A 19,560-nucleotide genomic window follows, 5' to 3' on the forward strand; every position below is an offset into this window, starting at 1 on the left:
ACAGGTTAACTGCTCACTTCATCTCCAACAATGTTGGGCTCAGAGAGGCTGTGCTTCACATATATAAATTACATGTGGGACTCCTTGATGACAAAAAAAAAACATTTTACAAACTAATCTGGATGTCTGATAAGGAAAAGCAAAAGATTAGGCTACGGTCAAAGTCTGAAGTTTACTTTGAAGATAACAGAATACCAAATCAGTTAAGATTTGCTTAAAAATGGCTATAGACTGCCACCCCTTGGCAAAATCATGCAATAGCATCTACTGATATTCTAAATGGTTTGGTTCTTGCAGGTTGTTTTTCCTCGTTAGTCTGATACTGTATATATAGCCTTCTTAAATTATGACGGGGAGATTCTAAAACCATGAACAGTTACAAAAAGTTCAGAAGGTCTCATGTCAAACATGAGATTACTCACCCAGTTGCATCTCTAACCCCAGAACACCATCTAATCTCAAGTCCAGGGCAGCCAGTGCAAGTACTTCTCAAATCTGAAAGATGATCACTCCATTGTTTAATAGTGTCAGAGTGACAGAGTTTAACTCTTTTACCTGGAAATTTCACAGTCTTACCATCTGCATCAACTTGTCCATTCTTTTATTGCCGCTTTCTTCATGCTCAACAGGCCACATCTTAGAAAAGGCTAAAACTTCTAAAATATCTGAGCGAATATTAAAATCTGTTTGATACAGGGTGCCACTTGAACACACAATAAACATATCCATAGAAATATACAAAAAAAAAATGTGCACAAACAAACCGTGTAAAAAGTTTCAAGTAAAAAGACTGAACTACTGAAAAAGCCTGGCTTTGACTGCCGGCTTCAGTAGCCTACTTGGGAGACCTGAGTTCAACTGGTTTCCTCATTCACCTGAGTGTGAGAAGTGAAAATGTCATGAAAAAGTACCTCCAGAAAACCATGAGAACCTTGAGTTATATTACATAATAAGAGGGCATTTCAGATATTACTGTATGATATGTGGAAGTCTTAGCTGCCAATTTGATTTCTTACTGCAGTGGACAGTGCAGTGGACAATGATTGGTGGTCATGTTTTGTTATCAGTGATGTGCATAGAACCAAAGAACCAGGAAACACTTTAAAGACAACGTATTTGTATATTTACACTTTAGATGCAATGACACATTTGTACTGTGGTACTAAGGAATGATAACAAAATTAAGTAACAGCACACTTGATTGAACTATAAAAGCAACACAATATAGTTATTTTACCTTAAAGTGTTACCGAAATGTTACGTTGGATAAAGGATGTAAAGACATTTTGATGCAACAGAGTTACAACCTGTAGAGAATTGAGGATGGAATGCCTTGTATTGCATGTTGTTGTTGCACGTAGGACATGATCCATTTCATTGGGATAGATGAATTGGGTATCCCCGTAGCATTAATTGGGTACCCACGCTGATAAAATATGAGGAAAGGGAAAATCCTACATTGTGTTGCTTTAGGCATTTGTTTTTAAGTTAATTGCAAAAAACGGAATTCCATTGTGCAGTTCAATTTACAAGCATACGGCTACTTCAGAACCCTTCAAAAAAAAACACAAAACTACTCCATCTATTTTCATAGAAAAATATAAACAAATAGATATCTTGTAAATGTTGGCTTCTAAAGACTCTACACATCCACAAAGACACTCATCGGTACTCACCGGTAGACTTAAAGTCCACACAGTCCAGTCTAGGCCTATGCTTATTTTACATCTGGAGGAATGTCATTTTGACAAACTAGTCACACAAGAGGTCCAATTTTCTTCTTAAATGCCACTGGCATAGCTCTCTGCTGTGTACAGTATGTGTCTCTTTGGTCGTTTACACTTTGGGCCAAGCCTGTTGCTTGAACACAGTTCTTGGGGTGTTTACATAGACTATAAAATATGGTGTTGTACTGGGCTGGCTTTAAACAGTACTTTTTTTTACAGTATTCATCAATCTGCATTCAGTATCAGTAATTCTAATAATGCAAATACACAACAGCTGAAATTACAGTACATCTTAATCTTTCACTCTCTTTACCATTTGAACCCATATCTTTTGGTGACATCAACCTTTGACTTCAACAGTACCACCAGGTCTTTGCCATTCATGCGGGTCATGCAGTCATATTCTATCAGTGGTTTCACAATATCATGAAGAGCAGGCTGTAATTGAGGCAGAGCATGAGGAGATGTCTGTTTGTGAAGAAACTTACGGAGCTCACGCAAGCTACTATTTGACCATGGCTTAGAGTTGGTGAACATCTCCAGAAGAGTGATGCCAAGAGACCACATGTCAGACATGGTGCTGCAGTCCTCACAGTCCACTAGGCACTCTGGGGCCATGTAGGGAGGGGTCCCTCCTAGTGGGCCGCAGTGAGCCCCTGTCTGACTGCTTCCTCTCGCCATCGATATGGTGTCCATCAGGTTCGCCAACCCCCAGTCAGTCAGGTAAGCCTTCTTGTTATCTGCAGCAATCTTATTCAAATATAATTGAAAAAATATTTAGCAAATTAACTAAATATAACTGTAACAACACCAGAAATAACTCAGAAAAAAACAGTTAGACAGTCTTCTAGTTCTACTTTCAGCTGTACTCAATTTTCAACATGTTATTTTTATGAACAGAAGGTGAAAAAATGTAAAATAACATCTCCATCCCTTGAAACAACATGTTGAACCATTATAGTTGCTATCACTATTATCTGATGCAATCTTATCAAAATGTAATCAAAAATCATTACATGAAATATATCAACTTAAATGACATTTAAATTTAATGACACAAACATGGTTATGTCTTCTAGCTATAGTCCTCAGTTGTAATCAGTAAGAAGAAGTGGATGCTAAGAAGTAGCATGCCTTACTCGAAGTTAAAATAAAGCTATAACAAAGAAAAATATAAAGGAGCATCTCCATCCCCTGAAACAACATGTTGAAGAACTGACCATTATATTTGCTGGCTTGAGATCTTGGTGAATGATCTTTCTTCCATGTATGTACTCGACAGCCATGGCAATATCTAAAGCCACAAAGAGCCTATCTTCAGGTTGCAGCTGAAAACAATACAGAGCAATATTTAGGAATTTCAGATTATGTTGTATGAGATGAACACCAGACATTGTTAGATATTGAACCAAACACCCAAGATGACGGTACACTACCTTGATAGAAGTGTCTGCATAAAGAACCTGCTGCAGGTTGGCCCCATGGATGTACTCGTTAGCAATGAGGATCTGTGTCTCACTTTTGACTACAGCCAGCATCCGCACAATGTTGGGGTGAGACAAACGCCTGCAAAAGGAGATTTAAACGAGGATCTTGTAAGATGTTTGGAAAAATAACGTGCAGAATACTGTTACTATATGTGTGAGGATACCCAGGACATTTGAATGTGTCTCTAATGACAGTTAACTAATATGTATACCTACCATCAAGTTGAGTTTATAGAAATAGAGTGAGCTGACTAATGGGAAAGGATTACTACCACAATTATATGCATGTTCAATACAAATCTCATTTAGAGAGAGAGAGAGAGAGAGAGAGAGAGAGAGAGAGAGAGCATTACCCAGGTATGGTGAATTCATTTGTAGTTACTGGATTGTCTCCTATTGGTATAATCTTAACAGCAGCAGGTGTTCCCTGATAAGACCCCCTGTGAACCTTTCCATAAGAGCCATGTCCAATGCATTCAGTATAATCTACAGCAATTGTAGTTTCATCCACAAAAGGAGCTGACACTGGGTTATCTAGAAGAAGGGGGTATGCATCCAAATATAGATTACACATCAAACACACTTACTGTATGTGTCACTCAATCCTATTTTTCATTTTTCTTTTTCATTTTTCATGTTCATTATTTACACTTTATTAATGATAATAATATGGGATTTGGTCTGAAATCAAAGTCCATCTGAGCAACTACCAGTAAATTCTTCTAAAATTGAAATAAGCCAGAGGGAAGTTCAATGCATTACCTGGATTAGAAAAATGAATAATAATAATTTAAAAAAAATCAAACCTTTGCTAGAGGTAAGCATTTTTCCATGCGTTGGTCTCAACGGTGTCTTCTGCTGTCCTGCTGTGGGCTCTTCTGTGTTACCTCGCCCATCTACTCTGAGTGGTGGGATGATGGGTGAAGGCTCCTCAGCAGGTCCACTCCTCTCCCCTGTCTCAGCTGAGCCAAACCCAGAGCTCTGAGTAGAGGCAGCAGTGCTGAGCTGCTTAAAGGTCTTCAGGACCTCAGGTTCAGCTGTTGGTTTAGCAGTGGAGCCATTTGCATCTTCTGCTGAGCAGTCATCAGGTAGGACTTCACTAACTGTCAGGACATGGGAAACACAACATTAATATTAGTCATGTACAGAGCAAATATAGATTAGAACATTCAAATGAATTAGAATATAATGCATATACAGTACAAGCTCTCTATTTCATGTGCATAACTTAGATAAACCGAATATAAGTCACTCCAGAGTATAAGTCGCATCAGTAAAAAATGCGTCATGAAGAGAAAAAATCGCACCAGACCGTAAGTCACAAAATTATTTCAAAATCCAAGGCCAAGAGTAACTGGACACATAGAGGCCATAAAGGCTGAGGCGAGCCAGGTGATAACGAAGGCGAGGAGGGCCTGACGGTAATTGTAAAGCAATTTACAAAAGATTCACTGAACGAAACTGCTGAAAATGCTACAAATGCGGAGAATGCAATGCAATCAAGCATTTTGGGTGATATGAAGGCACAAGAGCAAATGCTCAAGAGGCTACCCCACAGAAAACGAGAGAGAAAAAGCGCGTTCTAAAAGAATGCACAAACTTTCAATGAGGCTACACTAAGGACAGACTACACAGAATAGGGTGACCAGACGCTATTAAAGTGTGGTCTTATTACTGTATAGCCCGATCATTAACTAAACCCATGTAGAAAGACTATAGCCTAAAGTGTCAGGCATATTATTATTTTGATAATGTGTGTGTGTGTGCATGTGTGTCTCGTAACAGTCAGCATAATCTCTGTTGTCAACCATGTCCTAACAGGATGTGATGCGAGTGAACATTTGCAACGTTTTGAGAGAACTGTCTGACGTCCCGCTTTATCTTCTTTCTGTTGCTCGCGTTACTCTGCTATTTTGAATGGCATATTGAATGGATTCAGCATAGACAGACATACAAGACAGTCGCACACCCAGAACTTATAAGGACATGGTGTTACAGTGTATCTCTGTATACATTGTTACAATGCCTTGCCATAGGCTTTCTGCCTCGTTTTAATGGTTAGGACCATGCTGAAGAGAAAGTCATCATTCTCAAAATAACCTATGGCTGTGAGTTTTGTTTTCAAATGTTTTCATGAATGTCTGGATAACGGATGAGGAATGTTTAAGAAACAGACTATGCATGTGTGTTTTAAGCTAGTGCAGGCCCTTATCTCTGACTGAAAGTGAGCAGAACTTGGGCATTTACATAAAAAGCACTCAGAGAGCTCAGCTACCTCCGCCTGCATTGTTCTTTCTAGCTTGTCACACATTTAAACCTAAACTATTCCGATCGCCACCACGTGGCCATACCATGCCATTACAACACTAAGCGAAACACATAAACGGCTCCGGAATCCCGACGGTGATCACTCCCAAAATGTAATTGTTTCTTCCTTGGGTCATGTCTGACCTTCCCTGAAAATTTCATCGAAATCCATCCATTACTTTTTGAGTTATCTTGCTAACAGACAGACAGACACACAGACAAAACATAACCTCCTTGGCGGGTAACAAGGGAGAATTTAAGATAATGTGAAATGTGGATACACACTTACAATTAGGTCCAGTCAACATACTCCATTCTCCACTGTTTCCAGCCACCATCTCCTCTATCTTCTCCAGCAGATCTGCCACCTGAACAGCATCACTACTCTTATTGTTTATACCATGATATCTGTTCCCACATTTCTCTACAACCCACTGCAGAGCCTCTCCTTCACCCTCAATCAGCTGCTCAATGGTTGCGTCTCCCAGAGTGTCCCAAAAAGTTAACAGCACTATAGTGTAACTCCAGACTCTCTCACCCAGCAGCTCCATGTGTTGCTGCACTGATCTTCGGTCTGCCTCGTCGAATGAGTAACCCAGTCTAATGTTCAGGAGTAGAGCATGTGGTCCTGGAGGACACAGACACACACTGAGGACAATCTCTTGTTTCTCATATTCAGGAGTTTGCTCTACAGTGTAGTTCTTCCACCATCCTAGTGCATCCACTACAGTGATGTGTCTCCCTGCTGTTTCTCCTTCTCTCTTCACACACTCAGCTGCTCTCCCTTCCGTATCAAACTCCTTTCTGCCCAGGATGGTGTTTCCTGATGAACTCTTCCCACTATGTCTGCATCCCACCAGCACGATCCTCATGTCTGAGATGTGTGGAACTCCACCTGAAACACACATCATGCAACTCTGTGAAACACATTGAACATCATGTTGATGATCCTCTCTCTGGTTTGGCAGTCTACTGTCAGTGTGTCAGTGTGTGTGTGTGTGTCAGTGTGTGTGTCAATGTGTGTGTGTGTGTGTGTGTGTGTGTATGTGTGTGTGTGTGTGTGTGTGTGTGTATGTGTGTGTGTATGTGTGTGTGTGTGTGTGTGTATGTGTGTGTGTGTGTGTGTGTGTGTGTGTGTGTGCATGCATTCATGCGAAAAATGATATTACCTGCTGCTGATCTGAGAGTCTCTTTTCGCTTTTGCACCTTCATCTTCCTCTCCTCTGCTCTTTTCCCGGCACCCCTCTTCCACAGCATTTCAGTCAAAATCTGATGATCGATTTCAAAAAAACTGCCACGGTTTTCTGTAATCATTAATAAATCTCTATATGTAAAAATGATTTTGCACTTAGACAAACACTAATAAATATTGAGAGTAAAACTGATATTTTCATTAGTGAACACAAGGTAATATTTTATTGTACAAGATACATTATCCCCGTTGACTTGCGCTAGCCTAGCACCAGTGAACTCTGCAACTAGAAGGACTGGATGAAATCTGCTGGAAATGGTCTCCACTGATAAATACCACACTGTCTAACCTGGAAATGATGTCCTATGTCCAAAATTCCGAACAATCCCTTTAATCCAAATTGTGGTTAAATGTGTCGATAAGAGCTTTCAAAGACAACAGAATCGCTATTCATAGCACCAGCTTTGCGTCTTTGTACTATCAAAAGCAACCTTAACTTTCGTTGGCCTTTCAAAGGTCTTAGCTTCACGTATCGACTTAAACTTTCCTACTTGCTAGATTTGGCCAGTCTACGTGCACAAGTGACTATTGCTCTTCATTATCTCCCTGCTTGTTGACATATTATCATGTATTATATTAATTCATAATCGCTAAACTTTTGATTCCTTTTAATATTGTCATCAGTTAACTTTATTCAAGTGCTCTAGTGATTGAAGTATGCATGCTGTTCAATTGTGAACATTCCCAAATTGAGGTAGGGGGTGGAGAAAGGCACTGATTACCCGATGAACTGCAGATTTGATAAATACCACGTCAATGAAAGAATCACAGTGTGCATGTGACGGCCTGTGAGGCCTTCTGCTCGTTGTCTTTGTCTTGGTCTTGTTTTCAGGTGTGCTAACCCCGCATTCACACTGTCTCCGTCCGTCAACGGATCTCATTCACTTTGCATGGGGCAGACTCGAAATGCATTGTGGGTCCGTCCGTCGCTTCAGCTCCGTTGCCTCCGTCAAGAAAGTTGAGAAATGTTCAACTTTTCAGGCAGCGACGGATCCGTCATCCAATCAGATCACGTGTATGCAAATACACATACGGCAGGTTCAACCTCCGTGATCCGTTGACGGACGGAGACAGTGTGTACGCGGGGTGAGGACCTAACGAGCTGATGGGCTGCAGCTGAGGGGTGCAGTTAAGAAGGCTGCTCCATCTCTCCTTGAGAGGGCCATTTTGACTTTGGGTTTTGGACATGCAACACAGCACTCAGACACATTGCAAACATTCAACATCCATGCATTACTGACAACTGACTTGGACCCATCTCACACTCTTTGTTGTTCGTTTGCTATTAGTTGATTTGCTTTGGTTAATAAATCTATATTTTAGTTAACAATCCAACCTCTCGACTCCCTCTTTTGTTGTGGCCTTACCCCTAGGTCATAACATGGGGGCTCGTCTAAACAAAGTTTTTTTCTGTTAGTTTACATTTTTAGTCGCATATTCATTTTCGTTGTTAATTGTTCTGTGTTTGCTCCCTTTAGGTTCATATGCAATTGTCTTTGGTTCTCACTTGCCTTGCTCAGGTGCAGGAGGGTAGAGTGAATTTGAAGTCCAGGGAGTCTGGCATTTGGTGCATGTAGCACATTCGTTTGGCAATTTGCATGTGTTCCTTTTGGTGTGGAAGTATAGTGGGATCACCTGGATGGTCTGCTCAGGTGCAGAGCGTCAGGTAGGCTAGCGCCGAAAATCCCAGAATTGTCCTTTGGTGCCGGTAGGTATAATTTGGTTCGCAGTCGTAGCACTGGTGTCTGCTCAGGTGCAGGCAAGCAGTGTGATTTGGTTAGGCTGCTGCTTGCATAGTCGGTCGGGGGAATGCCCTAGGCTAGTGCAAGTTTTGGTTCTTTGGGTGCCGGTAGGTACAATTTGGTTTGCAGTCGTAGCACTTGATTGGTGTCTGCTCAGGTGCAGGCAAGCAGGTGTGATTTGGTTGGGCTGCTGCTCGCATAGTCGTTCGGGGGAATGCCGTAGGCTAGTGCAAGGTTTGGTTCTTTGGTTTCTCGCATAGGTTTGAATACCATTTTGGAATGTGAGATTTGTTCGTTTGGTTGCATATTTTGCTTGATTTGTCAATTTGCAACATTTATTTGGTCGGCTTTGTTGAGTCTCGAGTGTCCTTAGAAAATGTGCGACTTATGTTTTTCTGTGCCTTTCTACAGGTTAGTTTTGGTCGTTGGAGCCATATTAACATTGGTTTTGCCGACATTTGTCTCTGCAATAGAGTTCATCTCTGCTTGGTGAGTGCATTGCACTTTTTGAAGGGGGGCGAGAGAGGTTGGTTGGATAGTTTAGATACTTTTGTTTTCCTCTGTTATTGGCTGGATTTTGTATTTGTAAATGGCCTACAATAGTATAGCCTTTGTAAGTTTTGTCTTGTGCCATTTGTCTAGAGAAAAAAAGTTTGTTTGCCACTTTAATAAAAAAAAAAATGTTTTCCCTGTTAGGCTTCAGTGGCGTTTCCCTTTTGGGTTGCGTCAAGGGGGGTTGTAGTGATGTGGCAATGCGGTTAGTGTCAATCATCTTCGGCTGATTTGTCTCGGGAGCACGTCCGTGGGAATCTGTGGGGTTGCCTATTGCAGGTCGCTTTGCAAACCCACTGGTTTAAGGTGCACAACAACCCGCCGCCAATCCACATGAAGACCATAGGTGAGTTTAGCTAGCTTTGGGGATTCAGTTAGTGGGAAAACTTTTGGTTAGTTTTGCCTCATGTCTTTAAAGTGGTAAATTAATTGAAAGTGGTGTAGACATTATGTTTTAACAATTGCATATTGTAATTAATGTTTTGTCCATATTGGATGTTTTTGGGGCCTAAAAGTATAAAAGAAATTCAGAAACCTATGGTTTCTGTTTTATGGGGGAGGGTGTGACGGCCTGTGAGGCCTTCTGCTCGTTGTCTTTGTCTTGGTCTTGTTTTCAGGTGTGCTAAGGACCTAACGAGCTGATGGGCTGCAGCTGAGGGGTGCAGTTAAGAAGGCTGCTCCATCTCTCCTTGAGAGGGCCATTTTGACTTTGGGTTTTGGACATGCAACACAGCACTCAGACACATTGCAAACATTCAACATCCATGCATTACTGACAACTGACTTGGACCCACCTCACACTCTTTGTTGTTCGTTTGCTATTAGTTGATTTGCTTTGGTTAATAAATCTATATTTTAGTTAACAATCCAACCTCTCGACTCCCTCTTTTGTTGTGGCCTTACCCCTAGGTCATAACAGTGCACTTTCTGCGTGTTGACCATGTTGCTGATCACGCTATGTTCGCAAATGTACGTTCATCTGGCCCTGAGTGAATTTAGGCCATGAATGAGCACATTTCCTACAGTACATTGGAAATCCATGAATTTGAAAGGCCAAAGAACTTCCTGCTGTAGTAGTACATGAAAGGGAGTAGTCAAGCAACATTGGTTATCTGCATTTTTACACAAACCCACAGTTGAACAACCACCTAGATTATTTTTGCAGAATAGGTTAGTAACACATTGGTCTCTAACCATACATGCTACTGCATGTCTATTTTCAGCCTACACTACCATAAATTCTTCTTAAACTGTTTCCTTTAAATGTTGTGGGTTTTTTTTAATATTCTTTTCATAAAATGAATTCTAAAGTCTTGTAATTCCCCATTCGGTATTGAGACTCTCACCCTGTGAATCTAAATGTCCTATGTCACTAGCTGCGTTTCCATTACCCATTAAATTGCGCAAATTTAGAGTTGCGAAAAGAAATGTGCTTAATGGAAACACACACATTTCGAAAAAACTCACATGTTTCGATAAAAAGTTTTTGCGCTCGGGTGAGGTGGTATTTCGAGCGTATCGAAATTTGTATATTTCGCAAAACTGCAATGGAAACACTTTTTTCGCATCTGACGAGTCACGTGATCCAACAACCGGATGTTAGGAGGAACGAAACCGACGAAGAAGACTGCCGACAGGAAGTGGCACCGGGAGAATAATGTAAAACAATATTTTTTTTTTCATTAAAAGTGGCTCGTGTCATTCTAAAATGTTGAATCCACAGCTGTGAACTTGCCGACAACACTTTCTCAAAAACGCTGCATAGGCTACGCAACCGCTCAACTAGTTTTGTTTACCCATAGCAACAACGTTGCTATGCTTTGCTGGTTTAACGTGATGAGAACGGTGCTGAAAGAAATCTAGATTCTAGTTTTAGAAACTAATCAACTGGGCTGATCTACGAAATATTCCACTGACATGGCTGTGACATGATTTAAGCATAGGCCTACTACAACAAACTCCTGTGAAATATGTCATTTTTAATTTTATGTTTCTGCCCCACCAAAACGTAGGCCTCCTCCGCTGATGGCTTATAGCCTAACGGGGCAGTCACACGCTTGCGTCCGCCAACGTATGCCTCATTTTGTCACATTTCCATAAACGCGAACTGATTGGTTTGTCAGTGTTCGAAAATTTGCATACACGGAATTTCATTGGCTGGCGCTTGCGCGATCCGTCAAAAGTTGAACATTTCTCAACTTTTTAGCGGAGGCAACGTATCTCAGGCAACGCATCGGACCCACAATTCAGTGCGGCATGAAATGAAGTCCAGCCAATGTAAAGTGAATGGGAAAACAACGGACGAACGTTGGCGGACGCAAGCGTGTGACTGCCCCGTAATGACTGATATCAGCGTGCCGTGGTGGCAATTTGAATGCATTTAGTGTAGGCTAAATCCCTATGGCTAAATCTGGGTAATGTTGATAACCACCATGTCTCCTAATGACTTACAGCACGCGAGAATACACGAGATTTTAATTGACCCTTCCAGAGCCACGCCCTAAAACCGCCACAGGCCAATCGTGGCTTAGCAACCCGTAACTAGGCAAGCAAGGCCTGGCAAGCTTTCGAGTTTTTGCCATGTTAACCTATGGAGACTGCATAGCCTGTGGGCCATTAAGGGCATTTATTTGGATGTGTGGTGCCCCCAAACACGTGAAATCACGGTGAAATAACATGTTGAACTATAAAGACATGATATAGTTTGAAATACGTATTTTTCTAACTTTAAATTTTGCATATTGCGTGATATTTCCATAACCGCGAGATACGTTTCACGATGGCGGCAAAAAGTTCTTAACAGACATTCAACGAGACGTATGTATAGCCCGTCAGCAATTCTGTCTAAAATAATACCTATTTGAAGTACCAATCATGTTATGTTGTCAAATATTGACGTTATGGAAGTATAGCTTAAAACGTTATGCTAGTTTTGTCCCCCGCCCGTTTCATTCGTACTAGCCTGGAGGAACCATCGAAAACAACGCGTACCTTCGACTTTTGCTTGAATAACTCATGAACGGTTTTGTTCAGAGCTGAAAATGCAACTGTAGTTGACAGAGGACAGATGTAGCTCGCTAGTGACCAAATATGAGCTTTCAGTGTGGTGCGATGTCTTTGTAAATTACATTTGTTTAAAAAATCCCGTGTCTCCTCCATTGTAATAGACGGGCAAGGTGCGAAAGTTTGACAGGCGTAGCAACAGTAACTATGGAGGGCGGGACTTCTGGAAGGGTCAATTCAGTTAGCCGAATGTAATGGAAACACCGCAATTGCGAAAATTGTGATATTCGACATTAAGACAATATCGACAAAGTTTTTGCGCATATTTGTAATGGAAACGCAGCTACTCTCTCCCTCTTCATCTCTCTCTCGACTAGCGAAGCTTTAACAGCTGAAAGAGATTATTCAACAGGCTTCATAATCGATTCTAGAAAGTCCACTATGGTTCGTGGTTTATTCTCATGAATAAAAAAATAATGCTGAACACTAGATGAAAAAACTTATAGCTGTTAGCTGATCTAAAATTAGAACAAAGTTGTAATATACAGTATGACAGGGCTGTTTCAGCTGCCAAAATAACAAACAGCTATACAGTAAAAGAAACGGTTCAGACAATCATCTTCTTCCTACAAAACTTTGACTTTCATGCAGTGAAATTGTGACAACACAGCATAGAGATCATGCCTTCAAAAACTGCACCCTGGTCTTACTTCATTTTCAGCCACACACAAGGGGTGCCTCTCCTTCAGCGTTTATACGTCCTCTCGGGCCTCCATCCTCACTGATCTACATAAAGAAAGATAGAAGAAGCGATAGACTATCCCATTGTTGCGGCCCCATCATTCTTTATGTACATCAGTGAGGATCGAGGCCCGAGGAGCGAGGGAGGAGATATAAACACTGAATGAGAGGCACCTATGGTCAAAGAGAAATAGGGCTAGAGAGGTTAAAGGTCAGATGGAAACTGTGACAGTGTACCTGATTAGTTAGTTGGAAGTGTGTTGATATATCTGATTAGTAAATTGAACATGTGTTGATGTATCTGATTAGTAAGATGAAAAGGTGCTGATGCATCTCATTAGTTAGTTGATGTTGTTGTTGTTGTACTGTCTGTACCTGATTTCTGATCAGCACTCATCTTCAGACTCAGGGGGTCAGTTCTGTTGTGGTGGCCTGCAGGATCACAGACATTAACAACATTACCAAAGATTATACATCAAACTCATATACCACTGACTTACCAGTGTTGGGGAGTAACGCATTACATGTAATTGCGCTACGTAATTTAATTACAAAATAAAAGTAACACTAATAATACAGTTACTGGAGAAAATGTGCAATTCAATTACAGGTACTTTTTTACATTTTTCAATATTACAATTTGAATTACATCTCAATATTGTCAGCAAAACCTTGATACGTGACCCTCTGATAGGCTCTATCACGTCTACAGCGTATAGGCCTACATGCCTGCCTGTAAACGTGTTATGATAAAGAAAAAAAAGACGCTGTGACCTATCTGTATGTCAACTCAGATTGATTTTACAGTCAAACTCGGCTTGATGACCTTGTGGTGATTTTCATTATATTATCCTCATAAAAAAAAATGTGATGCTAATTCATGTATTAAAAGTGGCTCAATATAGCCTAGCTTTGGGGGCAGCCGTGGCCTACTGGTTAGGGCTTCGGGCTTGTAACCTGAGGGTTGCCGGTTCGATCCCCGACTAGTCCACGGCTGAAGTGTCCTTGAGCAAGGCACCTAACCCCTCACTGCTCCCCGAGCGCCGCTGGTTGGGCAGGCAGCTCACTGCTCTGGGTTGTGTGATTCACCTCACTGTGTGGTCACTGTGTACTGTGTGTTCACTAATTCGATTAAATTGGGTTAAATGCAGAGAACTGAATTTCCCTCACGGGATCAAAAAAGTACTATTCAGAATGCCCATGCTGCCTTGTGCGCTTGTACAGAACTGCTCGGCAGCCTGGAGTCCAAGGCCAAAATCTTCGCATGGATTTGGGGACTACAGTATATCATTAAAAAATTTGAAAAGTAATCAAAAAGTAATTCCACAGTGAAAACAGTCGCTTGTCGCACAATAGGCTACTATTTTGAGTAAATCCACAATAAACAAACTTCCGGGTTAAAATGTTGAATTTAACATTTTCGCATAGGCTAATTCGACAGTACAGTCTATAGTTTCATATCGTGAACTAATTTCATGGAAAAACATATGTTTTGACTGTTCAACCCGTTGAAGATTCAACACAATAGCAGTCATTCCCGTTGTCCACGCCGCTGAAAAAGTTGATTTCTCCTCTTCTGGCATATTGTGACGGGAGAACCATGTCAACTTTGGATGCGGTTATCTTAGCGATAATTTCTGTAATACCTTCCATATACTGTAGCCTACATATCATTGGAAAGCTTAGGTTATGCCCGTTCCTGTGAGCACAATAACTTAATTTTGTAGATTTTACCAAAGCTACTGTTTTTGCTATGGAGGGTCACAAATGCTAATTCTAAAATTTAAATAACCCGGAGGAAAGTTCAGGCCATAACCAGGATTAGAAAAATGAATAAATAACAATTTCACCCAAATTTGGCCTCTTAGGTTGCTTTCACACTAGGTCCGTTTAAGTGGACCGGACCCGAGTGCGGTTACTTCTACTGTAGTTGGTCTGTGTTCACATTACATGTTTGTCTGCGCACCCAGGTCCGTTCGCGTCATAAGTACCATGCTTCTAGACACGAACTTCGAGAATTCTGTTTACGAATATCACTTGGCAACACAGCAGAAGCCGGTGCAATGAAGAAGACAAAGGTAAAGATTCTTTAGATTCTTCAGAACGTTTGCTTAGCAACCTGCTCCAGGGTTCTAGCGAACCGGACCCGAGACCACCTTTTCAGGTGGACCCGGGTCCGGTACGGTTGCGTTCACACTATCAAAAACAGCCGAACCATCGGACCAAACGAACCCGGGTCCGGTCCAGAGGACCTAGTGTGAAAACACCCTTACAGGGGAGCTACACCCGACGCGTAACTGAAGCGTTCTGTTCGCGACTCGTAAAATACATTTTAGAAGATGGGTCTATTTGTTTTTTAAATGTACGCGCCACTGTCGCGTCTGGTGTAGCTACTTCCATTGATTATAGTCAAAGATCCTCCGCTTTAACCCTCTCTGTTATAGTTATTATTAACTGCTGCAACATACGCGTCGCGAACAGAACACTTCTGTTACCATCTGGTGTAGCTCCCCTGTTAGCAGTAAACATTCTATATTAGAATACCCAAATGAATTTGAATATAATGCATGCATTCAATCTCTCTATTTCATATTATGCATAACTTAGATATACTGTACACTGATGAAAATCACAACAGAGAATTTAAGATGAATGTGAAATGTGGATACACACTTACAATTAGGACCAGTCTCCATACTCCATTCTCCACTGTTTCCAGCCACCATCTCCTCTATCTTCTCCAGCAGATCTGCCACCTGAACACCATCACTACTCTTATTGTTTATACCATGATATCTGTTCCCACATTTCTCTACAACCCACTGCAGAGCCTCTCCTTCACCCTCAATCAGCTGCTCAATGGTTGCGTCTCCCAGAGTGTCCCAAAAGGTTAACAGCACTATAGTGTAACTCCAGACTCTCTCACCCAGCAGCTCCATGTGTTGCTGCACTGATCTTCGGTCTGCCTCGTCGAATGAGTAACCCAGTCTAATGTTCAGGAGTAGAGCATGGGGTCCTGGAGGACACAGACACACACTGAGGACAATCTCTTGTTTCTCACATTCTGGAGTTTGTTCTACAGTGTAGTTCTTCCACCATCCTAGTGCATCCACTACAGTGATGTGTCTCCCTGCTGTTTCTCCTTTTCCATTCACACACTCAGCTGCACTTCCAAACGGACCAAACTCCTCTCTGCCCAGGATGGTGTTTCCTGATGAACTCTTCCCACTATGTCTGCATCCCACCAGCACGATCCTCATGTCTGAGATGTGTGGAACTCCACCTGAAACACACATCATGCAACTCTGTGAAATGACACTGAATATCATGTTTATGATCCTCTCTATGGTTTGGCAGTTTATGCTTATGCTCTGCTGATCTCTGCATGAATGTGTTGGACTAACTATATATGGCTTTGTGCACAGGAATATTAAAATACAATTGAGTGTCTCAATGACAGTTGCCAGTGTGTGTGTGTGTGTGTGTGTGTGTGTGTGTGTATGTGTGTGTGTGCGTCACTGCGTGTGTGCGTGCGTGCGTGCGTGCGTGCGTGCGTGCGTGCGTGTGTGTGCGCACTTTCATGCATGCGTGCGTAAAATAATATCACCTGCTGCTGATCTGAGAGTCTCTCTTCGCTTTTCCACCTTCATCTTCCTCTCCTCTGCTCTTTTCCCTGCACCCCTCTTCCACTCCGTTTCAGTCAAAATCTGGGGGTCGATTTCGAAAAAACTGCCACGGTTTTCTATAATCATAAATAAATCTCTACAATGTAAAAACTACTTTAGACAAACACTGATAAATACTGAGTTAAACTATATTTCCATTTGTGAACACAAAGTAATATTTTATTGCACAAATTACATTATCCTTAATCTAGCTAGTCTAATCTAGTTAAGATAGCCTAGCACCAGTGAACTCTGCAACTAGAAGGACTGGATGAAATCTGCTGGAAATGGTCTCCACTGAAATACCACACTGGCTAACCTGGAAATGAAGTCCTATATGTCCAAAATTCCAACTGTTCCCTTTAATCCAAATTGCGTTTAAAGGGACACTTCACCGATTATCATTAAGCTTTGTATCTTTAGAAAACCAGTTATGTTTTTGAATGGTCGTGCATCATTCCCTCAGTTTGCCTTGAGATGGTAGCCTAGAAATCTAGACGCACCCTAGCGGCCAAAAATATTTTTGCCTAGCGGGATGGTCTAGGGTCGCACCGTTGAGGACAAGCCTGCGCCAGGCTCGAGTTCAACCTGGCCAATCAGAACGCTCTATCTGTGTACGGAGTCCTTGAGCCCGAAGGCATCACGCAATAAACAAATCAGAAGCAACGAAAGGCGGGTCTTGGCATCTAACTTATCTTTCACACACAACTGCGCCGACTCCGATAATTAGATTTAAAACGTTCTCCTGCTTGCTAGATTTTCTTCACTGTTGATTCGCTGTTTCTCTTTGAGTTTCCAAGTTAACGTTAAGGCTGCTACGTCTATCATTGTCCTATACTTGTTGCAGAGCTGTGTAACATCTATTTGCCTCTGTCTTGGTAAGTTCACACTTGAAAAAGCGACTCTAATCGGAGCTGCCAAGTGTCACGCTTTGAGTGCGACAGACAGTCAAAAAAATGTTCGACGAACGCATCTCACTGTCGCTTGCAATTTTCTGAAACTTGGCAGCCCTGTTGCCGTTTTGCCGACCGGCTACGATTGGTCACAAATGCTGGCCTATTACGTGCAGAGGCAGTTTGAAAGACAACTGTTCATCCCACCCACAGGCTTCAACTCTGTGAATGGTCCGACCCCAGACTATACATTTCTGTGTAGTTTGGCTTGCCAGGCTATTGAGATGGGAGAAATACGGATTTCAATGTTGGACTTCCTGCTTTCAATGATGTAAAAATCATCATTTTACATCATTGAAAGCAGGAAGTCCTATTCATGGGTTTCATTGAAATCTGTATTTCTCCCATCTCAAGGCAAACTGAGGGTATGATGCAAGACCATTCAAAAACATGACTGGTTTTCTAAAGATACAAAGCTTAATGCTAATCGGTGAAGTGTCCCTTTAAATGCGTCGATAAGAGAAACTTTCAAAAACAACAGAATCGCTATTCAGAGCACCAGTTTTGCGTTTTTGTACTATCAAGAGCAACCTTAACTTGTTGGCCTTCCAAAGGTCTTAGTTTCACGTATTTAAACTTTTCTACTTACTAGATTTGACCAATCTATAGTACTGTACTGTAAGTAGTTTGAGAATGACTATTGCTCCTCATTATCTCCCTGCTTATTGACATCTTATCATGTGTATCATATTCATTCATGATCATTAAACATTTGATCCTTCCTTTTAATGTTGTCATCAGTTTATTCACTTTATTCAACTGTGCTAGTGATTGAAGTATGCTGTTCAATTGTGAACATTCCCAAATTGAGGTAGGGGGTGGAGAAAGGCACTGATTACCCGATGAACTGCAGATTTGAAAAATACCATAGATAGTGACTGTCTTCCAAACAAATCAGACACTCGGCAAGGTGAGGGCTAGATGCTGTTTTTGACTCATCTAGCCCTCCACAAAGTCCACAACTTTGAACTATTTGGGTGGTCCCATTTTAGCAAAGTTAAAAGGTTACAGTCTACTGGGCAAACGTGAGGGCTAATGGCGTCCCCGCCGCCCTAGCATAATTGCCCATGCGCTACACCTGTGAATATGTTACCTGGCAGGCTTATGCCACCGTGACCTATGAAAGAAAGTCCACAACTATTCATGGTTTATTCCCATGATTAAAAACTGTAGACCATGCAGGTGAACATGAGAAAACAAATCCTGAACACTAGATGAAAAAACATACTTTAGCTGTTGGCCGAGTTAAAATTAAAACATTGTTTTAACATACAGTATGACAGGGCTGTTTCAGCTGCCAAAATATCCTACATTATCAAAATCTGCACCCTGGTCTTACTTCATTTTCAGTGTGTTGATGTATCTGATCAGTTATTTGGCAGTATGCTGGTGTATTATTAGTTAGTTGAAAGTGTGTTGTTGCTATTGTTACCTGATTTCTGATCAGCATTCATCTTGAGTGTCAGGAGGTCAGTTCTGTGGTGGTGGCCTGCAGGATCACAGACATTACATCAGTCTGTAATTAGAAAACAAACCAAAAGCCCCAACATGTACTGTATGTACTTCTGGCAGTCTCTCTGTGTTTACTGTGTAGGCTACTCTGTTTGCATCTGTAGGCTATTCCACACGTTATGTTATTGATGATAGGCACAATTCTAATTAAACCTAAATGAAACAAATAAGGGCAATATTCCCATATATTAAACAGTCACTTTTCAAAAATAAATGATCATGGCTGTCTAATTTTCAGCAATGGGAAAATAGCTGTGTTCTAATTAAAACTGAATTTCACCAGTGATATAGGCCTAGGCCTACATGTTTTAGTCCTGATTAAGATGAATTACAACTAGCCTATTACACAATACTTTTATAGTCTGCATTTCCTTTAATTAATTCGAGTTCGAGTTTTCGAGTTTTTCTTGGTCAGTGTGGCGTAACGGTTTTTAGAGGGTGTAAAATAGCAATTTCTGATGCGCTAGACCACACTCCTGCATGACGTAAAATGCGTTGGTGCGCGTTCCTGTGGATGAGAGGAACAGGGTGCATTGTGCACCCGCCCATACGACTGTTGATAATGCGCTCTTTAAATAACATACAGTATGTATGTTTGTAGCTATGTAGCCTATGTATG

General features: G+C 41.4%; 1 protein-coding gene across 1 annotated transcript in view; it reads right to left on the reverse strand.

Annotated features, from left to right (window-relative positions):
* Positions 1–1,031: 1,031 nt before the first annotated feature.
* Positions 1,032–19,560, reverse strand: part of LOC134088643 (uncharacterized) — a 19,392-nt gene continuing 863 nt past the window's right edge. The window contains exons 2-12 of the mRNA XM_062542706.1: positions 18,862–18,918; positions 16,419–16,553; positions 15,489–16,094; positions 13,187–13,243; positions 6,691–6,825; positions 6,060–6,416; positions 4,021–4,317; positions 3,568–3,748; positions 3,164–3,293; positions 2,948–3,055; positions 1,032–2,477 (exon numbers count right to left, since the gene is read on the reverse strand). Of these exons, the coding sequence (XP_062398690.1) occupies positions 2,037–2,477; positions 2,948–3,055; positions 3,164–3,293; positions 3,568–3,748; positions 4,021–4,317; positions 6,060–6,416; positions 6,691–6,825; positions 13,187–13,243; positions 15,489–16,094; positions 16,419–16,553; positions 18,862–18,883 (2,469 nt within the window). The 5' untranslated portion in view covers positions 18,884–18,918 and the 3' untranslated portion in view covers positions 1,032–2,036. The remainder of the gene's footprint in view (positions 2,478–2,947; positions 3,056–3,163; positions 3,294–3,567; positions 3,749–4,020; positions 4,318–6,059; positions 6,417–6,690; positions 6,826–13,186; positions 13,244–15,488; positions 16,095–16,418; positions 16,554–18,861; positions 18,919–19,560) is intronic.

Source organism: Sardina pilchardus, chromosome 8 (assembly GCF_963854185.1).
Source record: "Sardina pilchardus chromosome 8, fSarPil1.1, whole genome shotgun sequence".
Lineage (NCBI taxonomy): Eukaryota > Metazoa > Chordata > Actinopteri > Clupeiformes > Clupeidae > Sardina > Sardina pilchardus.